This window comes from Vidua chalybeata, chromosome 2 (genome assembly GCF_026979565.1).
Source record: "Vidua chalybeata isolate OUT-0048 chromosome 2, bVidCha1 merged haplotype, whole genome shotgun sequence".
Classification (NCBI taxonomy): Eukaryota; Metazoa; Chordata; class Aves; order Passeriformes; family Viduidae; genus Vidua; species Vidua chalybeata.
The window spans coordinates 73,947,282-73,965,480 of NC_071531.1; the positions used below are offsets into that span (position 1 = coordinate 73,947,282).

Sequence of the window (18,199 nt, forward strand, 5' to 3'; positions counted from 1 at the left end):
AGGTATTGAAACCTACAAGGACACAGACTGCACAACCTCTCTAGCCAACCTCTTCTAGTGCTTGATACTTGACTATCATCAGTATAAAAAAACTTTCCCTATATCCTCTCATCACAGATTAAGCCTTCTGCCTCTTTTCCTACCACCATGCACTACTGTGAGGACCCTGGCCTAGTCTTCTTAACCTCTGCAGAAGGAATCTTCTGTTGGAATATTGCAGTTAGTTGCTCTCACCCAAGCCTTCTCCAGGCTAACCAAGCCCAGGTCCATCAGTTTTTCCTCACAGGACAAGTGCTCCGGCCTCCTGAGTGTCTTGGTGCTCCTCTGCTGAAATTGCTTCAGTTGATAAATTTTATCAGCCTTTCGCATATTGATGAGCCTCAAACTGGATGCGGTATTTTAGACGGGATTAAAAAAATCCTAGTATTCCTTTCTTTTGAGATCCTGAATATGGTCCTGCTATTTTATAGCCAAGGGTGCAGTTGTCCCCCACTGCCTCCAGGGCACACTGTGGGATCACATCTAGCTTTCCATCTATCAGGACCATGTTGCATTTCAGAATAGCTGCTCACCATTTCCTAACACATATTGGTTGCTGGGCATTATCTCTTCCCAGGTGCAGAATTTTGCCTTTTTTCATTTTCAGTTTCATATAGTGCCTCTGAGCCCACTCCTCCAGCTTGTCTGTGTCCTTCTGAAAAGCTGCTCTCTGCCCTTGAGTGTATCAACTAAGAAAAGACAAGGAACATAAACTGCCATTATACATTCTCCAAGAGGGGAAAATGGGTGATTCTTTGGTATTTGCCATTTCATAGTAGATTAATTTTTAATAATCAGTGTAATGTTACATATATGCAACTGAATGATAATGTAAATGATAATGACATGTAATTCTGTCAACATTAACTGAAAGTAAGCAGAAACCAAACAGAACAACCAAAGAAGGAATAAAATATAAACATGTCATGCCCCCCAAGACTCTACTCATAACAGTACAATGACTGCGCCATGAAAAGAAAATACTGACAGTGTTTTGCAACTTTTCAGAAAATGTTAAGATTTTATGGTGGGCATGTATATCGCAGCATAAAGGAAATTGTAGGATGCATGTGACACCTGTGGTATCCACAAACTTGTACACTCACAAATGCAGTTGCCCAGAGGCACAAGAAGAGATTGAGGAAATACTCTGCTTATTACAGAGCATCACATCTGGAGGCCATAGCTGTCCACTTCAAATATGGCATTGGTCTTGAGATGTGGAGGAATATATAGAAGAATATTATTTTATATTCTTTCCTTGAAAAGTCTACATCCTCTTGATTTGTTGTTCAAGGAGCTGTTAGATGTGTCAGGTGATTTTTCTTAACCTGAGTCTCCTACATCCTTCTGTTTGCTAGAAGATCCTTTTCTAGCCCTGTTCCTGCTATGCTTTCCCCAGCTATGCCTATTCTGCACTCTGCGGGAGATGGAAAAGGTCTGGGAACATCTCCGTTCTTCCATGTTTTTTGGGTCTTTTTTTTTTTTTTTTGTGATAGTGAATGAAAGCCATTGTCCCAAGCAGTACATGTTCTACACCTCATTAATGGAGAATAAAACCCACACCCTAGAGACTTCCTTGTCTCCTTTCACTTTTCTTTCACATTCCTAGATGTTCTTTTTCCCCCTGGTTGTCTTACTTTCATATCCAATACTTCACTATTACTTGGTCGCTTAAAATTGCCAGTTGCCTGTCTCCTTTTATGAATAGACTGAGCTCCATCATCCCTGGATTTTTTTTTTGTTATTGTTGTTTTGTGGGGGTTTGAGGGTTTGTTTGTTTGTTTTTGTTGCTGTTGGTTTTTTGAGTTTTTTTCTGCAGGGAGGAGGAGTCCAGGAAGTTTCCACATCTTCAGGTGACATTAAGAGACTTTAAATACAAATAGATGCATTTGTAGCAGGTGCAGAAAGCAGAGAGATTTTAGTTTATTTGTTTCTCTCTGGAGATGAACATAGAAGACCCATGAGGAAGAACACTTTAATACCTGCACCAGTTTTTGACTCCTACCTTTTCTAGGCTGACACAGCATTGTTAACTGGAGCATTGCATAATGACTGTTTACCTGAGTCAAACAGAGAATGAGATATCCTCAAAACCAGTGACTCTGCCAGCACCAGCACGATTTCTCAGGTATGACACATGAACAGCTGCATGGGGCTGGTTCTCACTGACCCTGCAGTGCTGCTCCCTCTGTGTTGTTCTAATGATTGAACTTCACTCATCACCCTACTTCCTGGTTTAAGAGACAGGTGTCTGCCCATGAAGGCGGGAAGCTTCCAGGAATGGAATATATGACCCCCTTCCCTCCAAATCATTAAAACATTGAAATAACAGGGCTTTCAGGAAGAGATAAGGGAAAATTAATAACAGTTCTTTACTATAATATATATAACAAGGCAAACAAACAACCACAACAGCAGCAACACCAAACAAAACCAGGAATCCAGGAACAGCTTTTTCTTGGCTATCAGGCATTCTCCCCTTCGGTGCAGTTCCAGTCACGGCCGGCAGGGGCGCTGCTGGCTCCCGGCCGGGCAGGGCAGGTGCGGTGCTTTCTCCGCGTCTGCAGGGGGCGCTGTGGCGTCAGCTCAACCGCCTCTCTCCTCGTGGCAGTGGCGGCTCAAGTGAGGGCCAAGAGGGAGAGGGCTCCCCTTGCAAAACTTACAGGGAGCAGCCGTCTCAGTGCCACTCCAGGTGGCACGCTCGTATGTAGCAAACCACAGTGCAGCCCCGTCTAGGGAAACACAGGTGTCCCCTCCCCACACCACAAGTGACCGCTCTCCCCTCCAGTTACTGAGAGCAGAAGGTGGCTGAGTCCAGCCCCTGACCCCCAGCCAAGTCTCAGTAAACCCCCTGACCTCTCGCAGTATTTCTGCATTTCCCAAGAGAAACGCCCCAGCCAGAGAGCTCACTCCCCAGCAACTAGCACCCCTTCTTCTCCAACTGCACCCCTTCCCCCCTCCTCCCCCAGGACCATTTCAATGGAATTCCAAGACATCCAGCAAGATCTTTCCTCTCATAAGTATTGTCCATTCATCATCTCCAGAGCAACAAATGGGGAGAAAATTACCTGAGAGAAAGGGAAGGGAAGTTCTGGGAAGGGAAGTTCCGGGAAGGGAAGGGAAGGGAAGTTCCGGGAAGGGAAGGGAAGTTCCGGGAAGGGAAGTTCCGGGAAGGGAAGTTCCGGGAAGGGAAGTTCCGGGAAGGGAAGGGAAGGGAAGTTCCGGGAAGGGAAGTTCCGGGAAGGGAAGTTCCGGGAAGGGAAGGGAAGGGAAGTTCCGGGAAGGGAAGTTCTGGGAAGGGAAGGGAAGGGAAGTTCTGGGAAGGGAAGGGAAGGGAAGGGAAGGGAAGGGAAGGGAAGGGAAGGGAAGGGAAGGGAAGGGAAGGGAAGGGAAGGGAAGGGAAGGGAAGGGAAGGGAAGGGAAGGGAAGGGAAGGGAAGGGAAGGGAAGGGAAGGGAAGGGAAGGGAAGGGAAGGGAAGGGAAGGGAAGGGAAGGGAAGGGAAGGGAAGGGAAGGGAAGGGAAGGCCTAACCCCTAACACCTTCCTAGGTGGAGTATGCATAGTGTCTTGTTTCTATGTACGTGTCTGCAATGGACTCCATCAGCTTGAGATTTGAATATACACATTAGTTCTTTACATAGAGAAAAAAGACTTGTCCATAGTCTGATGCACTCTTCTTTCACTCAGTTCATTGCAACCTAGGAAAGGATGCAGGGATTACTTGCAACCTTGTTCAATGTCTGGATATGGCATCCCTGTCCACCTCACCTCCTAGTGAATAACGTTTATGTAGGGAACAGCTTGTCCATCTTTGCTGCCTAAGCCGGGCTGGACTATCTCTGAAGCGAGAGGAGAATTTGAGTACTTTTGAGTACTCAAAGAGTACTTTTGAGCCCAGTTACATTAGGCAGCAGAAACAAGTAGCTGTAGTTTCTCCTGTGCCTGGGGAATGTGGTGAGCAAGATTGGGATGATCAGAGATGATGCCACACTGCAAACTGTGCGGTTGGGAGACTGTCTGGGAAGTCGGAGGAGGATAGGCAGTCATAAGAAGAAGAGGTAAAATTGCATTCCAGATCTCTCTTGATCCTCATGATGTCTCCATCCACCAGCACTCAAGTGATGTTTAAGAGTGTACTGGGGTCTGGCTGGGATAATTTTCTTTGTAGCAGACTGTGCATTTGGGATTTGTAACTAAACCAAGCCCTGGTAACATACCTGTGTGCTGGCTATTGCTGAGCACTGCTTGCACAGCATCAAAGCTTGCTCTTACTCCAACTCAGCTCCCCTCAGGAGTATTTGAGAATTTGGAGGGGACACAAGCAGGACAGCTGACCTAAACTCACCCATATGATACTGTATGCCCTACAATATTCATACACAGTAACAGAAATTGAGGAGAGAGAGATTTTGGGAAGGCAGCTGTTGCTCAGAGACTGACTGGACATCAGTCTGCTTTTGCATCCCTCTTTTTTCCCTTCCTCTTTCCTTCAGTTAATAAACTGTATTTATCTCAGCCTGTGAGCTTCCTCACTTTTTCTCTCCCCATACTGCTATTGTTTTCAGGGGGAAGTGAGTGAGATACTGTGTGGTGCTTAGCTGTGGGTGAGGGTCAGCCTGCTACAAACTGAGAAAAAATCTCTGGAGTCTCTCTGGTGTATGCACAGTTGGGCTTCCACACAGCTACAGCACATTCCCATAACTCAAATGTGCACACACACATGCATCTGAGCTGTAATCCATGTACTCACCGCCCCACTGTTTACCTCAGGATGCTCTGAACTGCCAAGGGGTGCACCACAACAAGCTGCATTTGCACCATGCCTGAGCCAGTGCTGGGACACTGCTGGGACATGCCTTCTACAGGGTACAGGGGCATCCACCTATTGACCTTGTTTATACCTCACATGACCTTCTGATTGCAGGGAGGTCAGATTTGGGGCTGTTGCAAAGAGCATGAAGGCATGTCTGGACTTTGGCCTGCTTCTCCATGTGTGTGCCAGTGTTACTGTCAAGGGAGACCTTAGGCACACCAAGAGTGGCTACAGGGCACTGGAGCCCAGGCACTGTTCTCCTTGGTCCTGTCAGTGGAAAAGTAAAGCTTGGGCAGGAGAGCCTCCAATCCATGGGTTAAGACCTGACTGCACAGCCACTGTTGCAGACAGAGGCTTTTATGGCAATGGACCCCTGCTTTGAGGAACAAGGATGAGAGCATGTTTTCCAATGGGCTTTCCAGCCTAACTGGGAAAGCTTGCCCTAAGGATACTCTGCATGCAGTGGGGTTCTTCTAGTGTCTCTCCTCCTTTTGTGGCCCTCCAGTGGTACTGTGGGCCCTCCTTGGACTCCTTTAACATCTGCTTTTTTCTTGGTCTCTCTGAAGCTACTCTCTGCTCTCTCAAGGTTCTTTCAGTCTTTCTGCTGTATTTTCTCACCTCTCCAAGGTTACTGTATGATCTCTGGGTCTCTTTCTTGCCTACCTTTTTCTGTCTTTCTGAGGCTAATCTTTGTTATCCTTCGCATTTGCAGACTTTATGCTACTTTCTTCTCTGAGGTTCTTTCCCGCTTTCTTTTAATCAATCTCTCAGTATCTGCAAGGCTACTTTGTAATTTGGGACTCTCCGAGCCTCACCACTTCTTCCCTAGCCTCTCCAACGCTGCTTTGGTTGTCTTTCAGTTTCCTCTTTCTTCTCACTAAGGGGATTTTGGAGCACTTTCAGTCTTTCTGCTTGTTTCATATCCCACTCACTCTTCAGCCCCTCTTTCTGAAGTTTGACTGGATTTTCTGGGGCTGTTTTAGTCTACCTTCAAAGTTCATGGCATCTCAGTGGCTTCTCTTCTTTCTCCTGGGACTTTTTCAGCCTTCATGCTTATTCCTTCTCTTCTCCAAGGATATTTTCTGTTGCTCTTTTAGCCTCTATCCTCTCTTACCAGCTGCAGGCATACACTCCTAGGGCACTTTCAGAAAATCTGATACTTTCTTGTTATTGTTAAAGTCTCTTGTGTGTTCATCATAGTTCTTTCAAGCTTTCTACTAGTTTCTTTGCCTCTTTGTGGCTACTTTGTGTTCTCTGAGTTTTTACAGATTTTTGGCTGATTTTCCCTTCTTTGATGCTACTCTTTGGGGCTCTATCAATCTTTCTCCCCCCTGCTTTTTTTTTTTTTTTTTTTTTTTTAATCTTCTTTTCAGGCCACCCTTGGTACTAGTGAGTAGTCTGGAGCTCCTTTAATAGCTTTGATACTTTCTTGTTATTACTGAGCCTCTTCTGTATTCTCTGAGGTGGTTCTTTGCCTTATCTCTTTCTTTCTTGGCCTCTGACACTGCTGCATTTTGTTTTCTTGAGCACTTACAGACTTTCTTCCCTTCCCTGAGGCTAGTGTATGCACTCAAAATCTCTTTCAGACTCTCCATTGCTTTGTTCACTTCTGCTTGGCTCCTGTTTCATCTGAGGATTTTTCAGCCAATCTTCTACTTTCCTGGCATTTGGAGGGCTATTCTGTAATCATTCTCTATCTGAGTGTTAATCAGTGTTCACATTTTGTCTAAGACTTCTCAGTGTCCTCTGAATGTCTTTCAAGCTCTCTACTATTTTGTCCTCACTTCAGCTATTCTGTGTTCTCTGTGACCCTTGCAATCTCTTTCCTGTATCAGGCTCCTAAAATAATTTTTCCATTATTTGGGGATTTTTCACACCTTTTTCTGTTTTAATACTGTTTTGAAGGATGAGAGAGGACTGGGGAAGGTGGTGTGGAGGCAGGGGAGATGAATCTTTTCACAAATGAAACACTTCAAGAGCTCTCGATTTCAGGTGCAGTGGAGCTGGAAGAGATCTCTGTGAGTCACCTTTTGGAATTTTTTTTTTGTTTGTTTGTTTGGTCTCTTTTCAGTTTTGGTGGTGGAGTTAGGAGACAAATGAGCTGAAAGAGGCACCTTTTAAAAAATCCTTTATTTTTATATCATCCTAGTAAAAATCTTTTATATAAAGGCGAAAGTAAGTATTGCATAGAAGAAACACTGGTGCAAACATCACCCGGTGGGAATGGCATGTTGTTTCTTAGCATCTACTCTCTACTGCACAACAGATGGCTAGCCCAGAGGCAAACATCTCCAGGTTTCCCCATGCCAGCTACAGGATGAAGCTGCTCAGCTTATGGAAAGAAGTTACATCAGAATTATGTGTGGCCTATTCCATGCTGCTCCCAAGAACCATCTGCTGGGAAAACATCCTTTTCCTCCTTGCCTTTTCTATGTCTGACCGACATGTCATCCAGGAAAGACCACGAGGATCAGTCTGGCTGCCTTCTGTGCTTGCACCCTCCCTGTGTGTGAGTTTGTATTTCATGCATAGAAATGGAGTGCATGGATACAGGATAGGAGAGTTGGCTTAACGTAGTCATAGTCCAGGAACTCAAAGCATGACATATCCAAGGCATCTTCTGTCATCTCAGAGACATTTATGTCATTGTCTTTTAGCATTTCACAGGCTACTTAGCTATGGGCACTTTTTTTGAGTGCCTTCCACCTGGGCTTCCTGTAACAAACAGCCTTGGTATGACCAGGAGTGAGCAGAATTCACTGCTAATTCACACTTCATCAGTTTTCAAACAGAGCTTCTTTGGGCAGTTCTCCTGTTTTGTCTCTGCCTAAGTTCTATGGCAGCTCCCGAGCATGAAGGACAGTAAGACAGCATGTGTGCTACAGTCTGAAGGAACACTCAGAAAAACAGCACTTTCACAGACTTGACCTGTGCTTTCATGAATTAGAGATACAGGGAGGTATGCATTTATACAAATCAGTATTTGTGTATATTAAAGATACTTTTACTCAGTATCAGTTTTTATTTAAAAACATGCTAAAAACTTATAGTTAAATAATCAGAGTGACATTTGGGGAAAACACACAGGCAGCCACCCACCAGCATAAGCAAAAAAAAGTGCATACATACATGAGTCAAAGCTCCCTTTGACCAGTTTACAGGACAATTAGTGCCTTCTCTGACAAACTGACTGCTGCAACCTCACACTTTCCAAAGCTGTTTTTTACTGCCTGGAAAGTGGTATTACCCTTCTGCTTCTTTGAGGATGTCTGTCATCACCTCCCACATCAGAGAGTCAGCTAGAGACACAAATCAGTCCTGCTTTTGACTCCTCTCCTGTAGGTGGCTTCATAGAGATGAATACATGAAGCTCATGTAACTATCTCACTTAATACTGTGCTTAAAATACCTAAAGTAGTCATTAAAAAAAGATTTCAGGATCTATGCTTCTAGATCATGAAATGGAATGAAGCATTCTAGAAAAATAAGTTTGGATGGAAGGCAAAGTAGCTGAGTTTGCAACTACACATTTCATCTCTGAGTTACTCATAAACATATTTTATTTCCTTATTATTTTCACTAATATATTTTACCATTTTTGTACAAAAACTGACTGCAGATTAAAATGTAAGATGCGGCAGGTACCACTGTGCGACCCAAAAGGACAGAGATGATGCTCCTACTCAGCCCTGCACCTGGCTCTTTTTGAGCACCAGAAAATCTAGAGAAAGCTAAGCACCTCTGCCCAAAGAGAGAATGCAGTGGAGCCATCAGACGAAAACCATCCTGTCTTTTCTTGCAAAAATGGGAACACATCTTAGCAACTTTGGATACAGTCTTACATGTAGCAGCAGATACACTGGGCATCAGAGCCCCTTCTTCAACATGGAACAGCCATCTCCAGTGAGGCTCAGATGCTCCTGGTCCCAATTTTTGTTAGAAATGGAAGTAAAACTGGATTCAGTTTCTGTGCTTTCCCTCTGCTTCTTCCCTGACTCCTTCAAAGGCTATCCAAGTGAAATAGCTGAACCCATATGGCCTTGTCTGCTTCAGAGGGAAACCAGAGCCCTGTGAAATTTGGGCATTGTGCTCATATGGGCAAGGGCTGTGCTCTAAGAATAGTAACCTTCTTCACTGCAACCCCTAAATTCATCTCTATCTCCCACACATTCACACTCCTTCCTGTCACACTGATTTCATAGGAACTCAAAAAAGTGACACGTAGGCCACACAAAACACTGTTGCTGCCAGATGTACAGATGCACACAGGACTTATTAGGAAGATAAAGAGGGGACTAAAACCTCCCAGATATAAAGTGGCTCAACAGCTATTTCAGCCCACAAGGAAAAAGATAGGCTGAATGATACAATGAAAATTATATCTTTGTAGAGCTTGAAGTATGAATATTCAGACTGGACAGTAATAGAATCTTGTTTACCAGAGGAGTAGTTTGAGATGGCATGGCTCTGAAAGGCACAAAATCTTCATCCTCAACAGTTTCTGAAACTCAGCCCAATAATGTCATAGTGAACCCCATCTCACCTATGTCTCAATACCTCTTTGAGAGTGACATTGGATGAGGTAACCTTTGAAGGTCACTTCTGACAGCTCTCCATGCAAAAAGCAGTGTTTCTTTTAGGGCTGAGTCAAGCCCTGATTGAAGTTTAATCAGAGCATCCTCCATGGTCTGAGCCTTTCCTTCTTCCTTCACAAAACAGCAAAAACCTGTAACAACGGGTAAGTGGGGGACCCTTGCATTGAAGAAGCATTCAAAGTGGAGAAATACACGTTCAAGTTTTCTAACAGGAATGTTGGCAAAAATATGCATTGAGTAAACTACCCCAGTGGATGAACTTGGCGATCTGTCAGCAAAAAACAATTCTCTACTGAAAGTGTGCCAATACAGATCATCTCCAAGTGCCTTTCTGGAAATTGCCCCCTTCCTGCATCATCTGGTCACTCATAATCAAACTGTCTTCTCTAGCTCAGGGAGACAGCTGTCTTTAGCCTGAGGAAATCCCTACAACAAAGGCCATGGCATTATAATGGTGCCATCAAATTGCCATCCCCTTCCTTCACATCCAGCAGATTGCCATGCCTTGGGCAAAATTTTTGAAGCAGACAACACAGTGAAGTGTGCTGCCAGTAGGTCAGACTGCAATCTCTCTCCTTTGTGCTGCCATTAACTTTTTAGTCAGTGCTTTTAGCTTTCAAAGTAGCATGACATAAAGCAGCCAGGCACTGCTTTGGGTGAGTAAAGGCATTGGAACTTTGCCTCGAAGAAGTAGGAAGCTCATCATCTGGTCCAATGGGAAGGTTTTGCATTCCATCTGAGGGAAGAGTCTCTGATTTTAAAGCAAATACCTTTGTTACAGTAAGGGCATCAAGGCCCTGATAAAGGTAGGTGCTGCCTCCCCATGGACTTGAGAAAAGTTATGTCTTTGCCCGCACCTACTGTCAACTTTGCAAAACACGTCCTCTGGAGATCGCACAGCGGTTCCCAAATTAATGTACAATAGATGTGTAAAACCAAAAACAGTAAGAAGTTATAAGTCAGGCAACTAAATTCTAAGCTATATCCATAATAATAATAATCATCATCATTATCATAATAAAAAAGTATACACCGTAAGGTACAAGAAGCTGCAAAGCAAAGCAGCTCCAATTCCTAGGACTCTCAGTTAAGAGTGGCTTTTCTGAGTCTTCCAGTAAATCAGACATAAGGGTTGAAAACCTAATGGAAGACTTTGAAGAATTCTCCCTTGAAGTCAAACACACATAATTTTTGCACATATAGCATGGATTAGTAGAGCAAAACATTTTCTTAAGTTAAGAAACATTCTTAGAGCAGATTTATGATTTTGTGTAGAAAATCCATTTGTTTGGGGAGTTTCCCCCCTCTTTGGCAAATAAATGGCAAATGTGAGACAGAAGAAAAAAAAAAAAGAGTCACATAAGTTGTGATAATAACTGGACAAGTAACAACGAAGTGGATCTGTCAATGGGACGGATTTCCTCAGCAGGGCTAGGCGTGATGCTCCTTGCAGTCATTCTTTGTGTTCATTTTATGATGAGACAGAAGGGTTGATGTGATAATGTTTCTGAGGCTTTAGGCATCATATTTTTTGCCAGTCCTGTGAATCTGCTGGAATAGTGTCATAGAGAAGGCCATGCCAAGAATCTGAAGGAAAACAAACAATAAGGGCTTTAGTACAGGAAGGCTGCCAAAACTGCACTGCTGACCTGTGTTCATGGCCCAGCTGTAGCTTGAACAGTCATTCTACACTAGCCATATGTCTCAAGCTTCAACACTGAGCAGTAAATCTGACTGTACGTTGTTCAGGCACATAGTGGTGTCTGGGGTTGTATCTGTCAGAGCACAGATGGAGGCAAAAAGCTCTCAGGGTTCTTTGTTATACATGCAACAATTTTTTGGAATCAGTACATACAAGTTACTCTTCCCTTTGACCCAACAACTTGTGCTTGTTTAGTCAGGTAACTGTGACTGAAAAGATCAGATTCTGATATTCTCCCCCAAAAGTATGTCAGTGATAGAATCAGAATATTCTGAAGGGACCCACAAGGATCATTGAGTCCAACTCCTGGCCCTGCACAGGATAACAAAAATCACACTGTGTGCCTGAGAGCATTGTACAAATGCTTGAACTCTGGCAAGCCTGGTGCCATGACCACTTCCCCAGAGCAAGAACCCCAAAACCTTAACATATTATTATGATACTTCTGAACTTACTTTTTTAAAACACATTGACCTCCTCAATTCAGTGGCCATGATTTGACTAATTTTGGTAATTTCTAGAACTTGCTTTCAAAATGAAAACTCAACCAGTTCCTGAAAGGACAGTGTAACAGATATGGGAACTCCAAAGAGGTACCCTGAAGTCAAAACATGGGCAAGCAAATAGCAGTGCAGTATGTCTTCTTTGCAGGACCAATTACTGATCTGCTTCCTTTCTGAGCATGTGGCCTTAAATGAACTCATAAAACAAATCTGACATTTTTGAAATAATATTCCAACTCAAAGCAGTTGAGCATTACTTTTCACACAGCAGACTCAAGAATGTTGACAGCAAATCAAAGCCATGTTGAAAAACATCAGACCAGTATTACCTGCATTATGAGGACACACATCCCAATCGAACCGAGGACATGCTTATTGTCATCAAACCAGCTCATAACTTTCTCATAACATCCCTGAAATGATGAAAGATGAAAAATTGAAACCCCAAAGTCACATTTTCTTTCATGTACTTTCATTTCTATTTTGTTCCTTCCCACCCCTACCTAAGACTTGATCTGGGCAAAGCGAGCCTTACCGTTTTCCACAGTGATTCAGTAGAGTTCCGTCCACAGTCTTGGGAGTTTTCCATACAACATCGGTCTGGAACAATGTTTTCTCCCAGCACTGGGTACCAATCCGTATAGTCATTCACACCACAGCATTTCATCTGTGCAGAAGTAAAGGATTAATAAATCAACTAGCACGATTTCTAAATCACGCACCACCACAAACTTTTATTTCCACTAAACCACTCTGCATTTTCAAAAAGGCCACCACAACACTTTTGTAGTTTTAAGGTATTCTGTGGTTGCTGATAACTTAAAGCAAATATTGAAAAACACAAAGAGAAAACAAAACCAAAGAAAATAAATGGCTCCAGACCCAAATCTTGTCCCAGAGACATGAGCCCAAACACCAAAACAAGGTAATAAGCCCACAACTGCTAAAAGCAAAATCCTGCCAGAGCTGCAGTGCCACCTATGCAGGTTTTGCTGCCTCTCTGCTCTTACAGATCATCTTTATCCCTGTGATAGCCACAGAGAATCCCAGACAGGTGAGCATCTTTCACCTTACAGAATACACTTTGATCCTGAGTTTCACAGTACTCCTGGGTTTCACAGTATTCCCTGGATGTTCAAGAGAACAAAATCAGAAATCAAAACCTGCATTAGCTGTTTTTTAGACTAGGCATAGATGCCACTGCAGCAGCCTTGATGACCAAATCATTACTTTTTTACTATTGAGAAAATATGTTACCTCTGCTTGAATGATATTCCATGCATTTTTCAGTCCAATATTATTTTCTGAATTGTATAGCTTCATACCTTCCTTCAAATCCTTCTTTGCACTCTCACTGACCTGCATCATGTAGAAGATAGAGGAAGTCAATGCACTGCTGTTCAGAGGAAAGGACTAAATGGTACAGACACACATATAGAATGTCCATCTTTTACCTTCTCTCACCACAAACCTAATATGGATAAAATGCTTCAGGACTCTCACAAATCACTGGGACTTGTAAGCAGCTGCCAAGGCCTAGTCTCTCCCTCAGATTGCAAAACAGTGGGTTAATTCTCTTGAGATAGGAGACCTCTGCTAAAAATCCATCATACAGTCATCATCTGATTCAAACTAACTGAACATGAACAGCATCTATCTGCTGAGCTTGCTGTAACCCTGCCAGAGGCAGCTGTTGGCAATACCCCACAGCAGCCTCTCCTGCCTTAACCTGTGGCCTGCTTTAATTTGCTAATATCACAAAACCAGAGTCCCAGCTTCCCAACCTTAGCAGAGTTATCCTTGCATGGGTTCAGGCAGGCCATAGTGAATAGCCAGTACAAAATCAGTTGAAAAAAGACATTATTGTTTTTCTCCCATTTTGTCCCATTTCTTGTATTAATTTCAGTCTGAGCCCAGAGTACTGGATGCAGGTAGGAATGTACCTTGCCTCTGACAGTAGTGAGCTGGTAGAAGAGAAAGGATTATGGTCGTGGCGTAAAGGTCAATGATTTCTTAAGATCTGTTTCAACCCTCTTTTATAACCCAGTCAAAATCAGCAGTTCACCTCAGTTCCCTGAAAGTAGCAGGCATCATAATGACAACCTGAGAAGAGATAAAGGTCTGGGAGGAGCTGTTTTAGAATAAGTCTGGACATATTCATACTGTAAGGTTCTGCCCTGTGTTTAGCAAAGTTCTCCAGTTCCCCAGTCACTTCTGCAGTGTTATGTATCTGATGGGCCAACCAGTTGTGCCTACTTCACTTAGTCGTTATGAGATAGCAGATTCTTACAGATGGGCTTTATGAGAAACTATCTCTTGATCCATTCTGCACTCACGCCAAACACTCTGGGACTGCCCAGTCAAGTGAAACAACTGGTGGCATTTGGAATAACCTGTGAATATCTCATGCCTCTCTCCTCCAGTCCTGTTCCAAGAAGCTATACGGTTTTAAGCAGGACCTTCCACAACCCACGACTACAAGATGATTGGCTTCTTGCAGACATTAAACACGTTGAAGGCTATCTAAGATTTCAGGACAAGACAAAAAGAGAAGCTCTGGACCATGGTTTTATTTCAGGGATTTGTCTCCTGCTTGTTCTCCTCATCACTTCCTCCTGCCCCTTCAGAAGCAGCTTACAATAGACAGCCAAAATCTCAAGGTTAAACTTTCACCTAAGTGAAGGTCCAGGAGAAGCCACACACCTTTATCAAAGAAAAAGCTAAACCTGGTTTACATGCTACTAAAGATAATTAATCTATATGGCATATTTGCTTACCTTATCCATATAAACAAAGAATAAAATGACTAATATCAGCTCTGCCAGGAGAATTATCAGCAAAACGACGAAAAACTAGAACAAAGCAAAAAGAGACAGTGTATACACACTTGCCAACTAGAGAGTAAACCTGGAGCTGCTAGAAACTATGAAGACGATAGGCTTACTACCAGTATGCAGGTTTCAGCCATGCTTTTGTCTTGCTCCTTTTGGCTGCTGTCACAGCACACAGTCCTGTGAGTCTCTTTCCTTCACACAGACTACAGGACAGATGCTAAATCCCTCAGCGCAAAGATGAATGTGACATGCCTCAGAAATGATTCCCTAGCAGATGGGCTTGAACCACATGTGACTGTGGAATAGTCATCATATTACTCAGCACTTCTATTCCCAGCTCTGTATCTGAAATCTCTCTCTCTCTCTGCAGAGGCATCCCAAGTGTGAGTTCTAGTTGTTTCTCACTAATTTCAGGCCCAGTAGGCATTTATTTTCATGCCTTTATGCCCTAGCGGACTCCAGACAGGCATGGCACCTGATCCCCAGACACTGGGGAAGAAGCAGTATAGAGCACAGCTAGTTCTTCAATTGGAAATGCACGACAGTCATGATAGTATAAAATGACTTTTGCAGAACCTCACAAGAATATAAAATCTTTTTCAAAAATTAAGCTAGTATGGCAGTTAGTGTGGATGAATCACATGGACTTCAATACTATTCGCTTTGTTTTCCTAACTGTACAATACACAAAACCAAGCAATCAGATAGCAAAAAAGTAGGTGCACATTTTGCCTCCAGTTTAATTCTCTGAGGTGGTTTAATTCTGCCCAGATATTCCCCAGCGTCATACAAGTGAGAGATTTGGACAAGGAAAATATACTCCTTAATGTCACAGCATCTGCATTTGTAAGCTGTGACTGAATTGGAACCTGTCTACCTTAAAAGCCCTCCTCCCACCTTCTGCTACAATACCTCTCTCCTTTTAGGGGGGTTCTCCTCTCCCCAGCATTTTTTTTGGAGGGGGATATTTATACTGGGGGGGGAGGTATTATATATTCCCCTCTATAACCTCCCTTCATTAATCATGGAAGCTAATGATGAAACCTCCTGTGTTTATGCAAGAAGATCCACATTGTGTTTTCTCAGATGGGTTCCCAACCTCTGTGCTTCAGTGCTGGTCAGAGAATTTCAAGGGTCAGACTATTTATTTTTTATTAAGAAGGTTTGGCAGAAACTTTGACTTCTTAACTTTGGCTCAGATGGTTTCCACCATCCTCTGACAAAGGCCTTAAATAAGGACAATGTAGAAAATAGCCATGAGAGGCTTTGAGCAGCTCTGTGCCTAAAATTTTTTCAGTCAATCCTTCCAAAAGACATTTCCAGAAGGGCTATCCAGGTTGATACTACAGTTCATGCTTAACCATTCAGGAGTAACTGATACCAATATGCTTTGCTACCTAACACATTAGGGCACATAGTAACAAGGACACATTTGCTAATACACCATTGATATCACTGTGACCAAAGCTGTGGGATGTCATACTGCAAGCCTACAGAAGACTGAAAGCCAAGGGCAATGTCACAGTGGGCCACAAGACTATTTTGCACAGGTCATTCAAATAAAATAGTAACAAGGTAACAGCCACTGTTCTTAGTGAAAAGGAATATTGATGTCTTACGCTCAACAGGAGGCACTTGTTTTCCTTGATAGCACCTAGGCAGCCCAGGAAGCCGGTCACCATGATCACTGTGCCAATGGCAATGACTAGGTTGGCAGCTGAAAGTGATGGAAAGCTGGGAGAAAATGTGGCGAAGTTCCCTTGTGACACTGACAGCCAGATGCCCACACCCAGCAGACCACAGCCACATAACTGCAAAGAGACAAACAAAAGAAAGGTTTCACTGTTAACAGAAATGTCACTGTCTCCTTCCCCTGAAACTCTGAAAAGAAAAAATTTCCCAAGCAACTTCTCAGGTAAGTGTTCTGAAATAATGCTCTCAGTGGCTTGATGCTGAAACAAAGTGAAATGAAATATTCTTACTTAGACTTGGTCATGTCACCTGTACTTATAATTCTATTTAAAAGCCACTGGATGGCAGAATTCTCTTCTGAGAGACTTAGCACATCATGGCTCCCCACTGATGTCGCAACAGCAACCCAATGCAATTTTTCTCTATGAAAATAAAAAAAATATTATTTGAAAGAATGCTCTATTGGACTTATTTGTGCAATCATCTGCAATGTCTCAGAGTATTCAGGTCCATATTGCCTCATCCTACGGAAGGCAAGGAAGTCCTGAAGACATTTACAATCAGGAGAATGATTTCAGTAATATTTGTCATACAATGCCAGCCACAGTAGCAAGGTTGGGTTTTAGAACGAGTTCTCATAGCTTTAGTGTTCATAGCCAGGGATCAGAAAATGTCACCAAAATCAGATTTCTAAGTACATTATCTAAAGCAAGCTCAAGCCTTATGCAAGATGCTCACAGGCATTCCCAAGGGAAGCAGAGTAACACATACATTGGGTAACACAGAGGAAACATTCAGGATTCTTGTAAGGAGACTGGGAAGCACCTCTTCCAAAACTCAACACACAGTAACACCACCGAGTGGTTGGGGAGCTTTGCATCACCAGGTATGGATAAATGTGTGTGCTATAACAGAGCTGGATACAGCTGCAACAGGAGTGTGTGTAGTGGGAAAAAGTCAAACACCTGCTATCCCTATGGAAAGACTGGTACAAAATATACACATGCATGTGGCAGGAGAGGACTTTCATCTCTTCCCTCAAATTCGTCCTCTCCACTTAATAAGCTTGCATTGATTTCTCATTGCCTCTCATGGTATGTCAGCAAGGTCAGTGTGAACTTGGAGTAGTAAAGAGCTGTGGGCGGATGCAAAACAGAAGCCTCCTGGTCATATTCTGCTGCATGACCCAGTGGACATGGCCACAGGTTTAAATTGTCTGCAGCTCATGGAATCAGCCACCCTATTGCTCCTGCTTTAAATTTCATCTACTCTGTCCTTGAATGGCTGCAGTTTTGGTGCCTCAAGCTCACTCAGGAATCCACCCTGTGGTTCAGCTTTTTCTACCGTTAGATGAGAACTGCAGGCAGGGGCTGTGAGCTTAATGGTTCAGGAGGTCAGGAACAGCTCTCACCACACAACATTCATTTAAGGTATTAAATGGCATTTCTAAGCTGCCAGGGCTGCCATTGCCATTAGCTGATGGCACTTTAATCAATGACTTCATGACACCCCATGGATGAGACCGTAAATGTTTCCAAAGAAATTTCTACCAAAGACAAAATTAATTGTTCAGTGTAACTTTCCATCAGATCCTGAATTCACACTTTAAAGGTCATTCACAAATGTGTTCCTTGGACTTTCATAGTCTATTAAGTTCAGAAATCACTGTCTTAGCTCAAGTGTTTTGAAAGAGTGCAATGAATTCTGGAATCATTAGGCCAAAAGCAATAGATCATTGCAGATAAACAAGGTGGTGGTTAAGAGCAAGATTAGGGGAAAAGGCTTACAGAGGAAGGACAAGTACAAAGCTCAGCCCATAAAGAATGACACCTCAGAATCCAACATCAATTATGAGATCATAGCAAAAGAGACAGAAGAAAGAAGCCCTAGCCAGCATCTCTTTACCATTTGAAAAAATGCTGCAGCACAATCCTTGAAAGAGATTTGGTCTAGAAGAGAAAGGTGGGTAGGAGATTACTCCAGAAGGTTCATGTTTATGTTTATTTAGAAAAAGTTAG

General features: G+C 43.1%; 1 protein-coding gene across 3 annotated transcripts in view; it reads right to left on the reverse strand.

Annotated features, from left to right (window-relative positions):
- Positions 1–6,967: 6,967 nt before the first annotated feature.
- Positions 6,968–18,199, reverse strand: part of TSPAN9 (tetraspanin 9) — a 168,470-nt gene continuing 157,238 nt past the window's right edge. For all 3 annotated transcript variants that reach the window (XM_053935120.1, XM_053935119.1, XM_053935118.1), the window contains 6 exons: positions 16,109–16,300; positions 14,433–14,507; positions 12,913–13,014; positions 12,191–12,322; positions 11,985–12,068; positions 6,968–11,037 (listed from right to left, as the gene is read on the reverse strand). In XM_053935120.1, coding sequence (XP_053791095.1) covers positions 10,966–11,037; positions 11,985–12,068; positions 12,191–12,322; positions 12,913–13,014; positions 14,433–14,507; positions 16,109–16,171 — 528 coding nt within the window. In that variant the 5' untranslated portion in view covers positions 16,172–16,300 and the 3' untranslated portion in view covers positions 6,968–10,965. The remainder of the gene's footprint in view (positions 11,038–11,984; positions 12,069–12,190; positions 12,323–12,912; positions 13,015–14,432; positions 14,508–16,108; positions 16,301–18,199) is intronic.